The sequence below is a fragment of the Genypterus blacodes genome, unplaced genomic scaffold (assembly GCF_046128005.1).
Source record: "Genypterus blacodes isolate CSIRO-AG114 ecotype Tasmania unplaced genomic scaffold, CSIRO-AGI_Gbla_v1 ptg000008l_1, whole genome shotgun sequence".
NCBI classification, from domain to species: Eukaryota; Metazoa; Chordata; class Actinopteri; order Ophidiiformes; family Ophidiidae; genus Genypterus; species Genypterus blacodes.
The window spans coordinates 1023069-1045424 of NW_027466822.1; the positions used below are offsets into that span (position 1 = coordinate 1023069).

Sequence of the window (22356 nt, forward strand, 5' to 3'; positions counted from 1 at the left end):
CTGAGGGATCTGGGTTGTGTTGAAAAAAAAAAAAAAAACTTGACCTCGTCTCTCTGGTTCACTGAAAACCCAACGGTTTGTCAGCAGCTGTGTGTGTGTGTGTGTGTGAGAGCTGACTGCTTTAGAGCATCAGGCCAGGAATGAGAACACACCAGTAAAATGACAGATCCACACGGGCATACACACATCCCACGGGCCTCCACTGAGTCAGGCTGTTATTAATAGAGCAGAACAGCAGGTGCTGTCACTCTGTCTGTCTGTCACAGGCAATTATGATGCCCTGCAGGTGTGCACCATCCAGCTGACCCCCCACCACACACACACACACACACACACACTGATACAGCATCAGTCCCTCTTTCTCTTCGTTTCCACATTCCCCTCTGAACTGATTAGTCAGTTATTCAATAAATACAATTATCCCATAGCAATGTTGATCATTAATCTGAAATGTTAAATGGAAGCTTTTCTTTTTCAAGTCATAATTAATTTAATCCCTCTAGGGTTTTGAAATCTGGGTCAGACGAAATAAGCTATTTAAAATCATTCCTTTGGGCATTTCTTATTGTTTGTCATTTACAGATTAAAGGATTGATCGACTCACCAATAATGAAAACAGTCATTAGCTGCAGTCTGCACACATGCGCGCACACACACGCGTTGCAGTGAAATGTTATAAAGGCAGATGCAGGTCAGCCTCCTCCTGTGTCTGATGGCTCAGTGTAACAGCTCTGTCAAGCCGGGGGGGGAGCGGGGAATGACAGAGTGGATAGAGTGGGTGCTTAGGTTAATGTGAAAAAAACGAGGAAAGGCCACATACGTCCCGCATAAGTATGTCAAAGGGGCTGGGTGTGTGTGTGTGTGTCTGTGTGTGCCGGTGTGTGTGTGTGTGTGTGGGGGGGGGGGGGGGGGGACAGGACTCGGTGACGCTCTAAGCTTTCTGCGCTGCAAAAAAAAGGCAACTGTAACGTGTGGCTGTGATCCTCATCTCTCATCAACCCATCGCCCTGTCTCACACTCCACCACCCTGTCTCACACTCCACCACCCTGGCTCTCACTCCACATGCCCCCTGTGCTCCTGGGTACCTACAGACGAGTCTTTGTTCATTTTTAACAGGCCTCATTTAAGCTTCAGTTCAGTAATCTCTGTATTCAGACACTTAATCTGGATAATCAAATGTCCATTGTGAGTCATTGTTGGTGCCTTGCTCAATAGCTACATCTGCTCTGTAAAATAAGGAATAACTTTTATGCACCGGGCATCCCCTTTGTGCCCCAGGTGTAGGTACCTAAGGGAACATAAACACAAGGCCCCACCTTGTTATGAAATGTGGCCTCATGTACGGGGACATTATATAGAAAATGACATCTGATGTTTTGGACTTAATGTTTGGACTGTGGACTGTTTCCTACATGTGGTGTCACAGATCTACCAGCCCCTCAGTGTTACACTCCGCACCACAGTGTATCTGACTACAGACTGAGTCTCATGCAGAGTGTAAATGACGCCTGTGTGAAAGACTTGTGGCCCAACTGTGTGTGTCGGTCAAGCAGGAGTTTTTCTTCAGGTTAGCTTAGCTTAGCAGGTTAGCTAGTCCTGTAGTTTAGCGGTGGTTTTCATCGCATTTGCTTTAAACACAGCATGAAAGGACACAATTACAAGTACACACTCTGAGTTAAAAGGCATTAAAAAGAAACACAGGAGTCAAAGGCTGAGAAGAACACGTCACTCATAGCGAAGCACAACCATCAACAGTGATTAGTAGCACCTGTTGTTGTTCTTTTTTCTCTTTTTTTTTTACAGCTTTGCCACTGAGTTATAAAGCAGCAGACTTTCTCAGTTCCGTTCAGTCGATACACATTCACGTATGAACTCTTCTCCACTCTCTTGTAACATTGCGTCGACATTATTGCTACATCAACAGTGTTCTTCATCACTGCAGGAGTGTGTTCCTCGGGCCCGCGTGCAGAGTCGCCGCTCATCCCCGAGTACGGCCAGCAGGTCATTTGATCCGCACGTGTACTAGAGTGGACATGGAGTACTACAGTACTGACACACATCCACAAACTATCAGGTTACCACAGCCCCATCTCCACAGCTCAATGCCCTCATGTCACAGTCATCCGCCCCCCAGGTTAGTCTGCAACATGACGGGCTCAAAGGCCGGCAGGGATTAAGGTAACAAAGGACTGTGTGTATGTGTGTGCGTGTGTGTGTGTGTACATGGTACTGTTAGTTAAACTAGTACTTGACACACATTACAGGTGGGTGTAAGGGGAGCAGAGCGTGGGTGGGTCACGCCTCATAAAAACTACACATATACAGTATATATACACATATAACATAGGAGTGAGTGACTGTTACTCTAAAAATCTACTCATGTAAGGATTTTAGAGTAGTTACATTTCAAATGTGTCTAGGGGGACATCACACACACACACTCACACACCTTGTTACCTTCCCAGGTAATGCTTTAAAACGCTGAGGCAGAGAGTCATCGTGTCCCATTCATGCATCTGACACGAAACAAGATGAGACGCGTCCGTGACACGTCTGCTGTGCCCAGTTATACACGTGTGTGTGAGCTCCTGTCCCGTTGAGGACAGGCACCCGGGTGAACGTGTTGAGCGACGCGTCTCTCTGTCAGAAAGACAGAGAGGACAGTTTGAAGGACTCGAGCAGAGCGGCTTGTCTGCACATTCACGAGACGCCTCTTTGCAGGCTGGACCATAGATAGAATCACCACAAGGCTTTTACAGTTACAGTGAGCTGAGCACTTCATAAAGGGATCGACTCTGCCAGAAAGAAAATCCTGCCTGTCACTCACTCTCTCTCTCTCTCTCTCTCTCTCTCTAGTCACACTTCTCCTTTCTCATCCTTCCTCCCTCCCATATCTCATCTCTGTAATCTCTCTGTCCACTCCTCGTTTTTATCTTTGGCAGAGTCGTGGCACCGCGTCAGGCGTCAGATGCGCCCGTTGCCGTGCGTGCTGCCCCGTCGACCGGCCGGGGGGTGCGAGGTGTAGTGCAGCTCGGCTGTGGAGAAGGTGGAGGTGGAGGTGGAGGAGGAGGTGAGCGCGCAGGCCTCACAGGCCAGGGCCAGCTGCCTCAGAGCGTCCAGGGAATCCATCTTAGCTCCTCGCAGCAGATCGCACTGACCCTGCAGACAGGAGTCCAAACACATTTTAAGAGAAGCTCCCTGAACAAGCAGCCCCAGACTGCAGAACAACACTCAGCATGATGCAAAGCTTTGTCACAGCATATTGCAGTGGTTATTACAGAAGGCTGACAGCTGTGTGTGTGATTAGAAAGAAGGGAGACACAACATATGGATGCCAAGTCGGGCAAGCAACAAAATGAGGAATGACTCAACACTATTTTCAATTTTAATACAACAGACAGCCCACAGAATGAGGGGGATTATTCTATTTGTACTGAACGCTACACAGACCGTTTGGGACAAACAAAGTGTCAAGTCCAATATGAAGAAAGACATTTATGACCTCTGTGATTTGTTTCCTTTAGTATGAAAATATGAAGCAAATATCTTCAAGTTCAGAGTTGTTTTTTGTTCCATATTGGGATTAATTGAAGTCAATGACCCTTAAAGTCCCAAAGAAGAGTTCAAGCCTTGTAAACCCTTCCAACAAAGCATAGTTTGTCAGTAAAGACAAACTTTATTCTCCATCAGTGGAAAATATATTTTGAATTAATCATCATCAAACTGTGCTGTATTTCGCCTGCAGCAGTCCTGACCAATCAGATCCAATTTTCAGCAAATCAGCAACTGCAGCAGAACTTTAACCACATTGTAGTTTGTAGCTCTTCCAGGTTGAGTGTGGGACTGATTTGCTTTGCTTTTTCTGTGATATGTTGTGTCCAATGTTGTTTCTTTTAATGCATCTGCTGTATGTTGTGTCATATTGACTTTGCAGTACCTTAAGCACAGTGATGTTCCAGGTGAAACTCTCCACAGCTTTGTTCTGCTTGCGTCCCTTTAGTCCCTCTTTCTCACACAGACGAGGAAAATCTTCATGGAAGACCATACCTGGAAATCACAAACGACGGGAAATACAGCATCAGGTGAGCTCATTACACTTGCTTCTTCTGGCTAAATCCTGCACTGCGGCACCGTTGTCACTCCATTCACAAACACACTCAAGTCCTTCCTTGCATCCATTCATCCATTCCGCTCACCATCTCTCTGCACCTGGGCGATCCTCTCCTGGACACCGTCTGCATTCTCTATCAGCTGTTTCTGGGCCGTGATCATCTGAAAAGGCATCGGGAAAGTTAACCTCTACTAATCTGCAGGAATATGTAGCCTATGAGGGCTGGCAGTCCTTCAGGTCAGTGGATACAGTGCCTTGCAGTAGCAGCTCAAGGGAAGTGGAGTTGCTGGTTGGCCATGAAGACAGTTTGCAGCTCATCCCAGTCGGCAACTCCAGTTAACTTGAGCTACTGTTAGAGATCCACAGGAGAGCAACAATACTTTCATTTCATGTTATTCATACAAATACATGCTGACTGCAAAAAGAACCATTATAACTGAGATTTATTGATTACTCTCATAAGGATTATGTTTTGAATATGTCACTCAGTGTGTGCACGTGACTTTAAGGATGTGATGAAATAAGCATGAAATAAGGTGATTAACTGTGGGGTTGAGGAGGTTGAAGCTGAGCTGAACACTGATCTTAAACTGAGCACAATGTGTGTTTAATGAAATACACGAGGATCAGTGGGAGTGATTAGGAAAGAAACACTCAACGGGATCTTTGTTTCCAAATTGAGACGGGAGGAAAGCAAAGAGAGAATGTTGGGAGAGAGGAGAGAGTGAATGTGTGGTGGTATGTTTTTGTGTAATTTTGTAGTGTGTGCGTGTGTGTGTGTGTGTGTGGTGTGTGTGTGTGTGTGTGTGTGTGTGTGTGTGTGTGTGTGTGTGTGTGTGTGTGTGTGTGTGTGTGTGTGTGTGTGTGTGTGTGTGTGTGTGTGTGTGTGTGTGGTCTAGAGAAGCTGAAGAGGTGTGATGTACGAGGCAGACAGAGAGTGGAGATCACACCAACTGTGGCTTAATCACACTGACCTGCTGGGCTCTCACACACACACACACACACACACACACACACACACACACACTGCGCCCCCTCATCTGTGTGTGCTGAGACGTGTGTGTGTGTGTGTTTAACAGCAGCTCTGAGAGCAGGTGGGAAAGCTCTGTCTGAGGGGGAGATGGGAGTGAGAGGAGACACATCTGGCAGTGTGTGTGTGTGTGTGTGTGTGCTTGTGGAGGAGTGTGGATGACTGTTTCAGGCGAGTCAGTGTTTCCCTGCATATTCACTGCTTCAAGACTGTATGAATTGTGTGTGTGTGTGTGTGTGTGTGTGTGTGTGTACAGTTCTAATAATAACAGTTAAAGTGTCCTCCTCCAGTAAACTGGACCCACTTAAGAGCAAAAGCAGCACATTTCTCCATAAGACCAGAATAAAAAGACAATTTAAAAAAGCCCCCCCCTCTTACTGACCGTGTCATAGGCAGTGAGTAACTTGCGTGTGGGCTCTGACAGGGTCACCAGGGGCTCCAGACAGGGGTAGCCGTCCTTCAGCACCATGGTGGCCCCCATTGTGCCCTCGGGGCTCTGCAGCCTGGTGGCCAGGGTCTGGATGCACTGCTTGAGTTTGGCCACAGCGGGGAGCCCACACTGCTCTTTGAACGTGATGGTGGCGCTCTGGACCAGATGAAGGAGAGACGAGGGGAGGAAGTGAACAGAGAGACAGATCAGGTGAACCGTTGCGGATGTGAAGCCAGTAAGGTGACACACACACACTTCCCCTCATCTCATTTGCAGTCTTGCTTGTGAATTAAATCAATATTGCCAACTTTAATCCTTGAAATCAGCCTAAATATAGAAATTAAGTTGAACAATACGGCAAAAACCTGCAACACTAAACCGTTAAGTGTTTTTCAACAAGGTGTGTCAGGAGGTGAGAGTGGATTAATGGGTGCTCGGACATCGGAGTAATTTGTGATCAAGCTGTTTAACCTCTGAAATACCATCTTCATCGCATCAAAGGTCACTGTCAGAATTGTTTTTGTCCCACAGTTTCACATTTTAAATTTTGAGACTGACTCGAGGATTATTACCTGAATGCCATCTAGAAGAGTAGTATCGATTAGCATGCCCTGTGTGTGTGTGTGTGTGTGTGTGTGTGTGTAAGTGAGAGATGATGAATAATAAGTGAGTGTGGCAGATGAGCCCACAGCTGGACACATGGCAGAGAGAGAGGGACGGCTCATGTCAAAGGGAGAGGAGAATGAGACTGGAGCACGCAGCCTGAAAAGCTGCGGTGAGTAGGTGAGCAGTGTTGCTGTGTAGGACTGTGTGTGTGCATGTGTGTGTGTGCGTGTGGGGGTGTGTGATTGTGCGATGGAGGGAGATTGTGTGTTCAGAGATAAGCTTGTGGGTGTTGTGGACAGGTCCTCTTTTTTCCTTGGTATTTATAGATGCTCTATAATCCTCCCCGACTCTTCTTTCCCTCCCCCTTTACTTGTCTTCCCTCTCTGCCTCTCTCTCGTCTCTGTACGCAACCAGAGAAGTCTCAGGTCATCAAAGCTTCAACTCGCTGTCATAATTGGACATCTTATTGACGCGGGGTAAGAACACACCAGCTGAGTGCGACATGCATGTCAACGTGCTGACAGACTGACTTCATCATCCCAAACCTTTTTCCTCCTTACCTGTGCATCCTCCCGCATGTCTGTAGCCTCCCTGATGGGGGCGCCGACCGGCTTAAAGGTCTCATCCACCACCTTGATGGCAGTGTGCCTCAGCGTGACGTAGTCCCTCCCTCGCCGCGCCCCCATCCTCACCGAAAGGCCTCGTCGCTGAGCCTTCCCCCCTCCTCGCCGGTTGGTGACGGCCACGTGGACAAAGAGGCTGGTATGGGGCAAGGGGTCCCCCGCCAGGCCCAGCAGGGGCACGTTGCGGTAGCCTGGCTGAAGGCACTCGAAAGCAATGGTGTACTGACCGATGAAGTCATCCCCGATGTAGTCATCATCTAAGACCACAAAGCGCAGGAGAGCCAACTCTGGCATGTTCACCTGGAGACAGAGCAGAGACAGAGACGCTTTTGTGTTACACACATGTGGCACATCACATTTGTATTATGAGCATGTATCTGATATATGAGCATCATCCTCATCATCCAACTCACTTTACCGTAATATGAATGACACTGCAGCAATTACAGTCACACCTTCCCAAAGTGCTCAGATCATTCTAGTGCAGAAAGCAACAGTGTGTATAATTATGTCTGTCTCATTTGCATCCATTGCAGCCTCTCTATTAAAAACTGTTTGCTGTCTCAGGTACAAACTGATGCAAATGTGGAAAAGGGAAAGACGATGGAAAGATGCTTTACAGCCAGTCACATGTAAACACTATTATTAATGATATGATAACATCAGCTGAGCCTCCACAACTTCATGTTGACACACAGACTGACAGGCTGCTCATCAACTATTTTTCTGGAAAATATTACAGCTCCATCAAAATCACACATACAAACACACACACACACACACACACGCATACACACTTCCAGAGCAATCCAATGTCACCCAAAACAACAAAACATTATCAGTTATGTCGCCGTTTCTCTTTTTCAATACCCCAACACACACACACACACACACACACACACTGACATAATCACACACACAGTGAAAGTGTGTGTCCAACAGCAAAGACGTATGAAGTTTTGAGAGCGCAGTAAGGAAGTAAATCCAACTTGTATTCTTGAGACACAGATTCCATATGTACATTAGTGTGTGTGTGTGTGTGTTGTGCTACATCTGTTTAATTTCAATTTTCTGAAGGGATTGAAGCGCAGCAGTGAAGACAAATAGAGGAAAGTCTTTTGTTCCACTCAGTGGTGGAAGTTCACTTCTTGAACCCACAACAAAATCAAAAACAGCAGGAAAGCAGTTTGTTGGTCTTTAGTGACGTTGCCGAGTCCAAACTCTGGGGTCACGTTCCTCCACTCAGCCTAGGAAGGTGTAGGCCGGCTCGTGGGCTGAGAGAGATTGTGCTGTCACACCCAAAAACACATATTTGTATCATATCATCACCCCCCTCCTGTCCCATCAGAGCAGTGCTACAGCACCATGATATGGACAGGAACATGGAAGCCCCTTTATCATCTGATCATCATTTTTCTGTTTACATACAACACACAAAATCAAATTGTATGTTGTTGCTACAGTCCTTGCTGTTGATTGAAGTATTAGGAGTGTGTACAGAGTCTGGGGCAGATTCACTGCCTGATGGTTTTATTGTCCACGTCCACTCCGCCCTCCCTCACTGATTTGAATATGGAGAGCCCTGCGTGGGAACGGAAAGAGAATGAGGAAGTAAAGGGCCGGCTGGGACTGAGGCTGCTTCTCCTCCTCAGATGGGCTTGTTTAGTTCTGAGAGATCAAATTTATAGGCACATCTAGCGTGATTTGCATGATCTTGTTATAAGAGCAAAGTTTCCTCAGGACTTTGCCCACAAATGGCCAATTAAGTGGTGAAAAAGCTATGACAGCTATAGTTACAGTGGGACGTATAACTTGAGAGAGAACTGATAAACGATGTAGTACCACTAGAATAAGTCATGTTGTAATTGAGGTATTCCATTGTGTATTATTGGTTCGGTCTATAGGATTCATCGTTCATGTGAGTCATGACCACCCAACCACTGATACCTGCTAAAGATGACCCAACCACATTGTCACCAGTGGTGGTCTCTCCTCTCTCCTACTGCCCTTCCTTGGCCACTTGGTGGCTCTGGGTCTCTTCTCTCTCTCCTTTTCCACAGTTTATGCATGTTTTTTTCCATCATCGCCGTCTCTTTATATTCTCTACTCATCCAGCAGCCTGAGCCAGATTGTTATCTCAAGACTGGCTTGTGCCTTCGCCTGCGTTTCGATCTGTGCAGACTAAATTATTGCCCATTTGCTGCTTTTGTGCTGTTCTGTTTGTTCACTTGGTCTCTCAGCACAGTGATTATCCTCCCAGCCCGGCAGTTCTTCCTCCGACCGGCTTCAGCTTTGTTAGGTAGATAGTGTCTTGGTTCAGTTTCCTCTGTGCGTGTTGAGTATAGGTTTGTGTTATGTCTGATTGCTTTATCATATGTTTATTCTTCTTCTATACAGCGATTGTGCTCTTAAGTGGTTTATTTCTGTTACTCTGTGCTCGTTAAGCATTGTCTTTTGTCGGCAAGATTCCTTCTTCCCTGGGCCATGTTCAAAGCTTCCACCAAGATTCACCAGAATCAGTTGGACTCAGTTGATTTGTACCTCAGCCTGCTTTGTCTGCCTTTTTAGTTTTGCCACTCTGCCTGTGTGACTTGAAGTTTCTGCCGACTGATTTTGTAACATCGACTGGAAGAAGCCCTTGCTCATTAAAAACCTCTTTATCATACATCATGGGTCTGCTCTGCATCTAAGTCCTCAGTCTCATACACGAGCCTGCATTATTTGATGTTTTAACGTCAAGATTGATGTCGTACCTTAGAGAAACCGGCCAAAACAGCACTTTGTTCCCTATCAAGTCTCAACCACCTATACAATTTCCCTGAAAATCGGTTCATTACTTTTTCAGATATCCCGCTGAAGGAAGTCAAAACAAACACAGATGAAAACACAACCTTCTCTGCAGAGGTTATGTGCCATCATCTACTGTTACACCACTTTTACACACACTTATTAAAGTGCTTTAAATAATGAATACACGGCCGAGGCAGCCATTTTCAGCCCAGTGTAGGAAGATAATTACAGTATGTTTGTACAGTAAGTGTGCAAGTCTGTGTGTGTGTGTGTGAGTGTGTGCGAGTGTGTGTGTGGTTGGAATGTGAGTGGATGTGGCTGTCCAGTGTCTTAGCCTGGCCACTGCGTCACAACCTGAAGGCCAATGATTAAGATATATGAGAGCTCGCTACACCAGTCGGACAGACACGGCATGGCCACTACAGTGTGTGAGTGTACGTGTACGTGTGTGTGTGTGTGTTGTGGGTGTCACGCCACATTGCCCTCAAGTCCCCCACTAGGCCTTGGGTTACAGACCACAGAGCTAATGGGACAAGCAGAGTCAAGGTCTTATGTGACTCACGAACACACTCCTCCTCCTCCTCCTCCTCCTCCTCCTCCTCCTCCTCCTCCTGTGTAAACCTATTTCATCTCCGTCACTCCTCTTTCTTCTCTTTACCTCCACCACCACTACAACATCTCTTGTACCACTTGTCTCCAAAAAAGGTTACCAAACGCCACCAGTGTGTGAAATAAGTGTCTCAACCATGTAACCATATGAAAGTGAGTTCTGTCAGCGTTGTTAACATCAGCAATGCTACACTTAGCACCACATACAAAAAGCCTGAGGCCACCGTGTGGGTGTGTGTGAGTGTGAGTGTGAGTGTGAGTGTGTGTGTGTGTGTGTGTGTGTGTGTGTGTGTGTGTGTAAACAATATTTACTTTAACAATAAGACATTGCTTTGTTGTTAGACGGACTGGAACAGTGAACAAAGAAGAAAGAAATCAGTGACAGCCATTGATGAATGAGGGGACATGGTTGGTTCCATGACAGCGTGTTAAATCTAGCTCTAGCTCTCAGTTTCTGTGTGTGTGTGTGTATTTTCTGTACCCAAACACATACATATGACATACCCAGAGAGGAAATGTATCAGTTTTGACAGCTTGTCATTACGACTCAGCCTGACTAATTTGAGACTCTGTCAGCACAGAGTATAAAGCTACAACAACAACACCACAGTCAGAAAAACCCCATTTCCTCTAATGAATTCAGTGCATGCGGCCCTCTGGGTACATGCCGGTGCAATACTGGCATTACTGCAGACACAATGCCATGTTCATCAAGTTTAAATCCATTGTTTAGCACCTCCCTTGTGTGGTAATTGGTCATTTGGCTCCTACAGTGCCATGGCTAAGGTGTAAGTCATTTTGATGTTCTCTACGGAATTAAATTGGGACCATTTGCACATGCTGAGGCCACCAAACACCACAACACACTCATAGGGCAATGTGAGAGGCTTTAGACACAGAACTCTCCAAAACCACAACACAGTTAACTTTTCATAATCTTGAGTTTAGTATGTTATCCACAGCTGCTTGTAGGAAACCAGTACGTGGGGCTTCCTTTGTTGTTGACAGCATCACTGAGGCATTACAGAGCTGCAGGAAACATGTGCTGCACCGCACTGTAGCATTAGCAACCATTCACAGTACCTATGCTATGCTATGCTTGTTCGCCGTGTCAAAGAGTTGCAACATTTATCTTCACAAAACTACACAAACTGTCTGCAACAGCACATAAAATGCAAGGAGAGACTCCTGATATTTCCCTTTCTTGACTTGATGGGGGTAATTTATAAACAATGAATGTGTCAGAGAGGGAAAACAGACTCATAAAACACTGACAGAGCAAAACAAAAACCTACTCCAGTCTTGCAGTGAATTTCAGTCAGTTTATTAAAATGGTGAAATTTAATTGGGTCTTGCACATTCTCTCTCACTCTCTTTCTCTCCATCACACACACACACACATATACAGACACACACACACACACAGCATATTCCCTAGACTGACACCTCCACTAGTGACTGTTGTGTAGTTGTGCTTTCTGTACCTCCTCCTACATGGAGCTCTGAGTAATGGTTTTACTTGGGTACCTCTAGTTCCAGTATGAATGCTCCAAAAATGACACTTTGCACCATAACACAAAGGAGAATCCTTGATGTCTACTGTGAGTGTTAATTGAACTTCACGAAGGACATCATCTGCCAGCCTGCTGTGTCGTCATATTGGTTGTTTTCTATCCATTAGAGAACAGCTTTTACTGGGGAAAAGATGAGCTAATGTGGATGGTAATTAATAAAAGCAACAATAAAGCTGACGACACTATCTTCTGTTTTCTTCTTCCTCTTCTTCTGTCTGCCCAGTTTAACACATAACAGCCAACAAATTAGAATATGTGAATATTTATAGGAAACTCTCTGCTTACTGAATATCATTTATTTGTTATGTCCACGTGGTTATCGGGTGATTTCTATTCTACTGAATATAAACGATTCCTTACTTGAAACTCGAAGGTCTCATCAAACAGCGGGTCATCTTGGTTCTGTACAGCTGTGCGTGTCCGCTGCTCAGCGCAGTCCGCCGGTACACCGTGTAGCTCTAGAACCACATACGGGTCAATGACTTCTCCTTTGGCCCCCGAACCTGGAGGCTTTGGCAGGTTATGTGCACTGATCACCTGCACACAACACACACAAAGCACTTTCATCAGTTGCGTTTTGGTTAAAACTACTTCATTGCTCAATATGTCAGTCTGAAAATATTATTACAATATTTCTCGAAAATGTTGCAGGGAAAGTTACTGGAAAGTGAAATCAAAATAATGTAGGAACCTTAATGCGTAGAGTCTGAGGTGGCACTCCTGGCACACAGCCTTGTGTGTGGGCACTGAAGTACGACACCTCGTCCCTCATTACAGAGGGCCGGAGAACATAGCCACACCCTCCATTCTGTGAGAAACGACCTCTGTGGAGGTCCAGCATGGCTCCAGGAGTCTGCTGGTTAAGTGCCACAAGCTGGACGCCTCCTTTCCAATATCCCTGTGGGTTGGGGTTACTTGAGTCCAGTCGTACTGAGCTGGGTCGCACTCTAGTTAGGGTACGTTTGGTGAACATAACAAGGTCCTCTGGGCTCTCGCTGGTCAGACGCCCACCCTCTCCCTCCCCTAGAGAGCACATTGTCCAATAGGGAGACTCAGGAGGCAGAGGTGTGTTCGGAGATGAGGGACTACTCGGTGGCGACTGTTGCAGAGCCTGTTTTTGACCGACTCTATGGGAGTAGAAGCTGCGGCTGCCTAGGCGAGCGATGGTCACCAGGTCTGACAACTCTTTGAGGAGACGGAGTCTCCTAGGTTGAGAGGGTGGAGGCACCACCAAGACAACACCGAGATCCTCCTCACCAGGGATGGTCATCCGTCGTCCTGCCAGTGGTCCCCCACCTCCAATCTCCTCATCCTCCTCAGATACATCCCCATCAGAGCCATCTGGATCAAGTGGAAGCTTCTTCCCAACAATCAAGATGCGTCCCTTCAGCTGCTCAGGGGAGGGTAAGGTTGTAGGTCTTCCTCCCAGACTGACAGGTAAGGCCTCTGGAGTATAAAGACGGGAGCCAAAAACCTTCCTTAGGTGCTGTGCTAGGATACGCTGTTGGGCTGGAGAGCAACGCTGGCAAAGGTACACCATGAGTGGGTACTGGGAGGTCAGGAAGGCATATTTATTGACCACCTCAAGAGCAGAGCGAATAGTCACAGGGGTGTGTTGATGTTGATGGTGGTGGGCGATATCTGGACCAAAGTCGACTCCTAGTAAAGGCTCCCCTTCAGGCCCATCTGTCACCCCCAGCTCCAAGCATCGGCAGCCGGCCTGTAGGGCCTTGATGAGCCCTCCTATATCTGCTCTACCATGGACCTGGTCATCCAGCAGGTAGGAGCGGTATGAGGTACTGAGAAAACAAATGGCAGAGACCCTTGAGACAAAGTCACAAGCAGTACAACTGGGAATACTGTGTACTATTATGTCTACAATTTGTTAATTTACATTTAATTTCGCAAACATTTAATTTCACACATATGACAAATTGTCAAGGTCAAGAAACCAATCACTAATTGAATGAATGAATGAATTTTCTGGCAGAATTCTGTTAGGTTTCTCAGTTTATTACAGATGCAAGTCTTGTGAGACATTGTGATGATTACTTAATACAAAATACATTTTTTTTTCTTTGGGGAGAACGGTTCCTTAAAAGTTAAAGTTAATATGTTGAACCCACCTAATGTAATAGTGGGACAAAGGCATGTTCATGTCCTGACACACCCCCTGGTGCTCTGGGTCAAGCAGCTGGCACTCAGGGGACTCCAGGTAGCGGGCAAATCCGTCCAGGCCCAACAGTCCCCTCTCCCTGCCCTGGGATGAAGGCTCATAGCGCCGAAGGAGCTCTAAGCAGCCCTCGGTTGTAGCCAGGGACAAACCCTGCTCTGTCTCCGAGAACAAGCGGAGGTCTTGGGGGTCCAGACACTCTTGGTCCTTGGACAACAGCACCAACAGGAAATAGACGTCAGGCCGGGTGCAAAGCTCACAGTAGGCCTCCTGGAACTCCTCCCGTGTCACGTGGGAGGTCAGCTTCTCTTTGCTGCGCTGTATCTCTTTGAAACGCTGGCGCACCTGGAGAAAGGGTGGTGGTGAGTGAGTGGATTAGCTAACGAGTAAAATGATTAATTCATTCAGTGAAGCTGTCAATAATCACTTTCTCTCATTAACTATACGCCTTTCCTTGCCTGTTCCCCCCCACCCCCCACAACACATTCTGATGAACTGATGACCCCAGACCTGTGCCCCTCACCCTTGCTTCCTTGATGCCTGGGTAGAGTTTACAGATGGTGGATACAGCAACGTCCTCTGACACAATGCCGTTACCGTCCTCATCCACCTGGGCGAACTCTGCTGTCAACCACTCGTGCCTCAACTTGTTTCCCAAGCTGCCCTCTACTGAGAGACACCCTCCTTCGCTCAGCCCGCCAGCGCCTCCTCCTCCTGGTCCCCCAATGGCTGAGGGATGAGCCAATAAGTAGCGAAGGCCTGTCACCCAGATGTTAGCCACGTCTGCTGATAATGCTACCAGGTCTAGAGACTGAAGAGAAGGACAGACAATTAAGATCAGTAGATACATGAAGATTCACAGTAATACCTATCTATCAGTCCAGCCTCTTCCTCTGCCTACCTGGTAGTCATCACCATGTAGAATAGAAAAAGCAGCTTCCTCAGCAAGGTGATCAGATAAAGGGCCATTATGAAGGAAGGTTTCAGTGCTCTTCCCGGTGCGGACCTCCCGGATGGTGGCCACCTCCAGGCGAGCTCGTTCCACATCCTTCTTAGAAGGCTCCCAGCGTAATGAGGTCAGGTCTGGGTCCAGGGTGAAGAAACGACAATAGACCCTGGAGTTGGGCCGGACTTTCTTCAGTTCACATCCACCCTGCATGAACGCCAAGCAGTCTGCTGCACTGCTCACCTGGGAGGGAAAAAGCAACAAAACATTAATTTGCTGTTTGATGTCAAAACTGATGTTTAGGCCTTTTGATTTAAATTGTCATAATTTTCCCTTTTATTCTCAGTGAGGTTTGTTACTCAAGTACCTTCTTCTCAGAGGGAATGCTGCTGAAGGACACAGTCTTCTTCCTGCCTCCACCCACCTTCTGCACTGAGGGGTCCTGGGAAAAGACAGGACAGAGACAAATGCCAGGTCAAAAGCATGTTGAGAGGAGGTGCAATCTGGTTTAAGGATCAATCTGAAATTGTCACTCAGGTTTTACTGTCATGAAAACTAGTGACAGACAAAGCAAAAGGTGATGTTTTTTATATGAGATTAAGCCCGTACAGTAACTGGAGCGAAAAAGGAAACACTGGCATTCACAGCTGACAATCACCTACTGAGGTGGCATCACAATGCAGACAAATCCATGAGGAGATATCATAATACAGATAATGAATCCAGATATACAGAGATTGCTAAATAATTCATGCTGTGACAAACTGTGACAAACATCAATGGAGTGTTGCTGTCAATATACTGTTATAACCTTACTTCTTGATTTTTAATCACTAAATAACTATTAACCTGTGAGTACATGATGAAAAATAAAGTCTACACATCTCCACTGTTTAAAAGGCAGTGATGCGAGTATAGATAGTGTTTTTTTCCTGGTGTATCTATTTTACAAGAGGACGGTGAAGACGGTTTAACACATATCAAATGAGGAAACCACTGTCAATACTTCCCTAAAAACAGCACACAAACCATGTTGGTTTAAGCTGTAGCCTTTTGTCAGTGGGGCTACACCTTTTTAATTTAGGTTGATAGAGGGACACACACACACACACACACACACACACACACACACACACACACACAGGCACCCCCCCACAGAGATCTCTTCCTCCTGCCCTGTTATCTCCGGCTTGTGTCAGACTGATTGGCAGCATCGCCTCTGCTTGGTGGGCAAATGTCAATGTTAGGTAACTTCCATTAGCGCTCCAGCGAGGAATTTTCTCCATGATAAATGTCACTTGCAGCGGTCTTTGCTGAAATGACAGCACTAATTACATCTGACACAGAGTGCAGAGAGCTGACCATATCTCTCACAGTTGTGTCCTTTTCTACATTCATACGCCATCAGTCCAGAGTGTACAGAGATACTGAAACAATGTAATAATCATGATGTAAAGATCGCAGCATGTGAAACGGCTGCATAGGTAGGTTATATAATAAACATGTAATTTAAACTGCAACATACAACACCAGTAATTTACTTGAAGGTAGTTGCCCTACATTAGTTGTTCTTTTCTGTAAAGTTGACATCCACATGTAACACATTCTAAGTTACCCTTCTAGAAAGGCGACACCAGCTGTCACACCCTCCTCTCCACCACACCACTTAGCCTCATTAAAGAACTAACGAGCAGCCTCTCCTTTAATCAGCCTCATCAGTCTCACCTGTTGTTAATCAGCTCAGCCGCTGCATATGTACTGGCACATTATCAGTCAGATACTCTGTGTGTTTCTTGGCCTCGCTTTGGTCTTGCTGCACGAATACCTTGCTGTTTGTTCATATGTATTACTTAATCACACTCGCATGACTAATAGTGATGTTTTTGTTCATTTCATTATAATGTGATGTGCTCATTTACCCAATGAGTCAGAGTTAAATAAGCAGGGGCTGGCTGCTGGCTGGTCACTCACCACTGATTTTTGGTGCTAACAGAATATGAATGAACAAGGACTACACTGTTCTGTGGTTAAATCTGAAAACGCTACTTCCTCCAAACTGACAACCCACACACAGTGTGTTCAGTAGTTCACAGTAATGTGAACAGCATCCATCAAACTGTCAAACATCCTATGTATCTCTGTGTGCCTTTGAGCATACCGTATATGTTTGTGCCATTTATAATCTATCCACTCCTTTCAGAACTCTCAAGAACCAAAGCAACCACAAGCTAATGTGACAAACAGTCCAAAGATGAAGTGAATAGGTGGAAACTGGGAAGTAAAGGCCTGCTTGGGGAGCTGTCACAGAGTCTTGTAAACACACAGGCTGGACCTGAGCCCTCACAGGCCCATTTTCTGCTGTGTGTCTTGCAGGGACACCTATGGAGGCCTATGACAGTTTGGTAGCTTTAGAGGTTGGGCTCTGACACAAAGCATGAGTAACATATTGTACTATCAGCAGGTGATTATTGTAAAATAAACTCCGACACAGGAGGTACAGTCGATGTGAATTGACCTTATTATACTGCTTACTTACCACAGCTAGCTGAGGAACTGTGCTGCTACATAAGTAATAGCACTACAGTCTAGCCTACTAGCTAGCTACGTTCGACGTTCCAGTTACTGGCTTTAATACGGGGACGACAGAACCTGAGACGTGAAAAAGAGCTCAAACTTATGATCATGGAACAAAGTAATGCAAGCAATAGAAATTATCCCTCCAAAATAAACTGCAAAGAACAGAACTCCATTGACTACATTGACTCCACTTCTGTCAATAGCGAGATAGTTGAAGTGAGTACAAGGTTTAATTTATCTAAAACACTAATGGCACATACTATGCACACAATTTTTGTTCCAAAGGAAAGTTGGGTTGGAACATCATATGAGTGCAGTGATTATGTTGGGCTGAGCTCAGCAGATACAAAGAGCTAAAACCTACTGTTGTGAAATTTGGAGAAAGAATGGTCGTGGTCCAGCATTCTCTGCTTGCAGCAGCCTATGCACTGTCAATGCACACATACCATAAAGCAGCTTACTCATGTAAAACCTGCTTCTGCATTGGAAATCCTCAATCTCAATCCTCCCTGTTTCACAATGGCTGAGGGATATGATGTTTTATTCTTAAACCCCGAGAAAATCAAGTACACTATGAGGGGTCACACCGATAAGTTCTATCAGAGATGGCAACCATTCTTTCTTACTTCACAGATCTACAGGCTATGCCAGACTAATGACTGAAAACCTGAACACCAAACACTTTCTATTTTTTCAATGTGATATTCCCAGTGGGCCAGGACGGGGTTGTGTGAATGTGGGGTTATCTGACTGCTGGGTTGGGTCGGGTCTTTGGGTGGGATATCTTCTCTTTGTTTGTTGTTTTTTCTTCTCTTCACCACAGCCTATGATGTGATCTCTAGCTGCCTACACTGCTGTTTGATATCATCCTGTAAAAACTGTACCTATAAGATCCTCGTATCATCATCACCGATGCCATCCTGGACTCTGCTTCCACACTACTGTGCAATGTTCTCACAACCTTCAGCGGCTGTGGCTTCCTGCTGTTTCTGTTTCAATTTACTTGTACCTCATATTGCCTATTTTGCCTCAGGGTCTAAGTTCTCCTTTCTCTCTCTCCCTCTGGCTCTCTGCCTCCGTTGTTAAACAACAACAATAATAATAAATATACAACCTTCTTTCCTTTTCTCTATCACTCTCTCCTTTCCCCCTCTTTCTGTATAAAAAACAGTCTCCAAAATGTCCCATAACTGTATGTGCACTGTCATGTCAAATGCTTGCTTCAATAAAAATATACAACGTGACTCATGTAAAAGCTACTCATGTAAAAATACAGTCACTGTATTCAATTAAATGTCCATCACGCATGTTGTGTGCCAGTAAGTGTGTGACACACACATGTGATTCATAGCAGAGACAGGGACAGAGGCAACAATGATTACCTCACTGAAAATTGGAAACAGTGAGAGTGTGAACTGAAAATCATTGGTTCTTTCCATTCACTAGAGAAAACACCAACATTTATTGATTTTCAGTTCCAATATTACCACACCTCCCTGCACACACAGGCACAGAAGGTCAGAGCTTCCCATAAAGGCTGCTTGCTTGTTTATCTTTATTCATATAACTGTCCCACAAAATGTCTCCTTATTAAATTTGGTGAGCTTGGTCAGCTGGGAGGCTGGACAGACAGGCTTAGTGAAAGCAGGTCAGCGGGTATTTAGGTGGAAAGGGCAGGGCAGGCCAGTGGAGACCATGGACTCAGTGTTTGTCTGTCTCTCTCTCTGCAGAATGTTTTCTTTGGTAAAAGGGACATTTGGAAACATTGCATTTTTGTGACTGGAATTATTGATCCAGTGTGTGTGTTACTGCCATGTTTCCACTGCCATTTTGACATCTTGCTGCAGGATGAATTCAGTCATCCAGGAAACTATAGCCAAGTCTGCTTAAAGCCTTTAATGCAGTGCTCTGTTGGGACTAAAAGGGCATCTATCAGTTATAATCCCCTGACTGATTTAAACTCCATCTCCCGCGCTCCAGTTTGTTTTAGTTCAGTGCTCTCGTTAGCTCAGATTTTGTCATTCTCTCGATCATCAAGCTGCTGCCAGGGATAAATCTCAGCACAGATGGAGGAAAGCAAATGAGATCCAAAGCTGGGGGGGTAGAGGAGAGAAGCAAGGAAAGTCAAAAGAAATGAATAGGGTGAAAATGTAAGTTAACAGGGAAAAGAGTAATGGGAGCAAAACAAAGGGAATACAATGTGAAAATGGATACAGATAGAACATTGAGACCAAGCAAATGGAATGAAAGCATGAGGGAGATGAAAGGACTGAGATCCAAAAAGATAGGAGACACTAGGAAATGGGTGGAAAAGTAGAATAAATGGTTATGAGACAAAAGGTCATTGTACTGAACAATCAAGCATAGTAGATAAAGTGGCTACAGCAGCTGGCTCTTCACACAGCCTATGAGCTCTGTTTACCATGTAACACAGACATAGAGGGGAAAACACAATGCAGCAGAATTCCATTGTCACATACGGTCACAAAGAAAGGTGAGGTAGTATCAAGTAATTATGGTTCAGCTAAGCAAACACAGATGTGTTAGTCCTCTACCAGTCAACTCTCGCTTCAACTTTTCATGAATCTATGAGGAGGTTGGGGAAATGGCTCCCACAAGAGATGGAACCCAACACAAATCACCAAATAAACACCTGCGTGGAAAACTAAGGTTGTCAAGCTGATGAAGAAGTAGTACAACTCCGGACCAAGATGAACTGTCTGGAAACACAGGCAGCATTTGTTCTAGTTTTAGTTTAGTTGAGAAGTAAAAGCCCAGGTGTGGGAGAAATAAATGAGAAGTGAATAAATAAATTGTGACCTTAGATGGAGGCATTGTTGGGGAACTCCTACAGCCCATCTAGACAAAATAGGACAACTCTTGTCCTGGAGTGCCTCATCACATCATTTCTATTTGTCTCCTCCTGTTGTATTCCCACCAAAATAGCTGAATCGGATGGGTGGGCAAATCAAGAAATGAAAAAAATTGAAAGGGGAACATCTAACATAATTTCTGATTTCACAGATTTCAGACTAAGAGGCAGAAACACTGCAAAAATGGACCAGAGGGTATGAGCTTTGGATGCCGCCAGACTGTAAAGGTTAAGAAGGAGCAACCCTAACCCTAACATTCTATGGCTCTCACTACTTTTAAAGATTTGTGGGTTAACAGGAATTCTGCATCTTCTGTTTTTGCAATCTCAATAAAAATCATACAAAAAGGGATACTGGCACACGCTTTCACTTTGACTTCTCTCCTTGAAGGAATTCAAGACGAAGAAGTCCTACAGCCTTTTAGTTTAATCTGTGTACTTCTTCATGTTTATAACAGAGCGATGCGATGTTCTAAAGTCATGATCTTAATGTAGGTATGTTTACAAAAACTTGGTACATTAAAGCCAACAGCAGCCAGTAGCCTGCAGTCTGTAACAGCTGCAAAATGCATACTCGCTCAACTTTACCTGACCTGAATGAGGCAATGAAACCCTGATGTGGAAATACATTTGGAAATGACACAGACTCTCAACACAACCAAACACACACACACACACACACACACACACACACACACACACACACACACACACACACACATTTCTCAGTCCCAAGCTGTGCCCACACTCTGCTGCATCAGTGTTTCCATCTATTGACGGACTTGTTAACCCACTTACTCACCCTATATTGAAAACTCTGAGCACACTCACACTGCTGAACAGACCTTCCTATGATCTGGCTTAAGCATAAATGCAGCCCCACACTGATTCTCCCAACCATGATCTCGCTAATGATCCCTCGGCACATTTGCAAGAGATTACTACGATAGATTACTGCTTTGTTGCTGGCACCCATAGCCGCTAAACCCACACTGAAGTGACTGTAGCACTGTCAGCACAAAGGCCCAGAACTAGTCAGACGAGAGGTACACAATACAAATGCATTCTGTATCAGGGCGGACCACTGGCAAAACAGCCATAACATCAAACATAAAGCTAACATGAAACTACATTGTGTGACATTGACTACAGAGGTAGTTCAAGATTTGAGCTGTGATATGGATTTTCCCAAACTATTTATACTGGTAGCCTGGATTTTAATTGTCACACATCACCCAAAGCATCAGCATCAGCAACTGCCTGCATGTTATCTAGGCCAGCCACTACGTTTAGCAATGTCACTGGTCCAAAAATACACATTATCATTTGTTTCATAATCATATGTACTAGTATGTTTCCACCAATTGGGATGTGCTATGTTTCAATCTAGACAGACAAATAACAAGTTAGCCTTTCACACTGGTACTTTCCCTAGTGACCCACATCACCACACATGTTGGGCCAATCAGCTCCCACTGAGAGGGCATGAGGGCAACAATGTGTAACCTACCCAGCCTGTGGGAAAACAACACTCTAGCCCTCAGCCTACATGTGTACTGGGCTCTTTAAGGATTACCTGATCTATGGCTAAATTACCCACCGACACAGTGAAATAATAGATCTTCTTGTAAAATAAGACAGACGGTGTAATCAGAAGAGTTGGTTTGAAGAAGAACATCGACTTAAAATGTAGTAATAATTGTGAGGGAGGTGTGTGAAGTGGGAATGATTAAGTGATAGAAGTGACAAGAGCTATGTGTCCATCTGTAAATGTTGATTATATGAGTGGGTGCATTATGGATTCTATACATTCAAAGCATTTACATCTCTATGATGACCTGTACCCAACTGTTCCATGTCCATCATCCATTTTAAACCTGGACTGGTTCTGGATTTGGGGATGGGTGAACGTTATTGTCGCGCTTCGGCTGGCAGGCGTGTGTGTGTGTGTTCATGTATTGTGAGTGTGTGCTGGTGAACTGATGGCCCCATGCTGTGTAGACGATTGTGAAGG

At 45.2% G+C, this 22356-nt stretch overlaps 1 protein-coding gene across 1 annotated transcript in view; it reads right to left on the reverse strand.

The window, feature by feature from the left end:
* Window positions 1–1118: 1118 nt before the first annotated feature.
* plcl1 (phospholipase C like 1) overlaps window positions 1119–22356 on the reverse strand; it is a 51645-nt gene continuing 30407 nt past the window's right edge. The window contains exons 2-12 of the mRNA XM_076155569.1: window positions 15261–15335; window positions 14849–15136; window positions 14471–14758; window positions 13901–14292; window positions 12466–13573; window positions 12135–12311; window positions 6739–7101; window positions 5525–5728; window positions 4198–4273; window positions 3939–4048; window positions 1119–3160 (exon numbers count right to left, since the gene is read on the reverse strand). Of these exons, the coding sequence (XP_076011684.1) occupies window positions 2966–3160; window positions 3939–4048; window positions 4198–4273; window positions 5525–5728; window positions 6739–7101; window positions 12135–12311; window positions 12466–13573; window positions 13901–14292; window positions 14471–14758; window positions 14849–15136; window positions 15261–15335 (3276 nt within the window). The 3' untranslated portion in view covers window positions 1119–2965. The remainder of the gene's footprint in view (window positions 3161–3938; window positions 4049–4197; window positions 4274–5524; window positions 5729–6738; window positions 7102–12134; window positions 12312–12465; window positions 13574–13900; window positions 14293–14470; window positions 14759–14848; window positions 15137–15260; window positions 15336–22356) is intronic.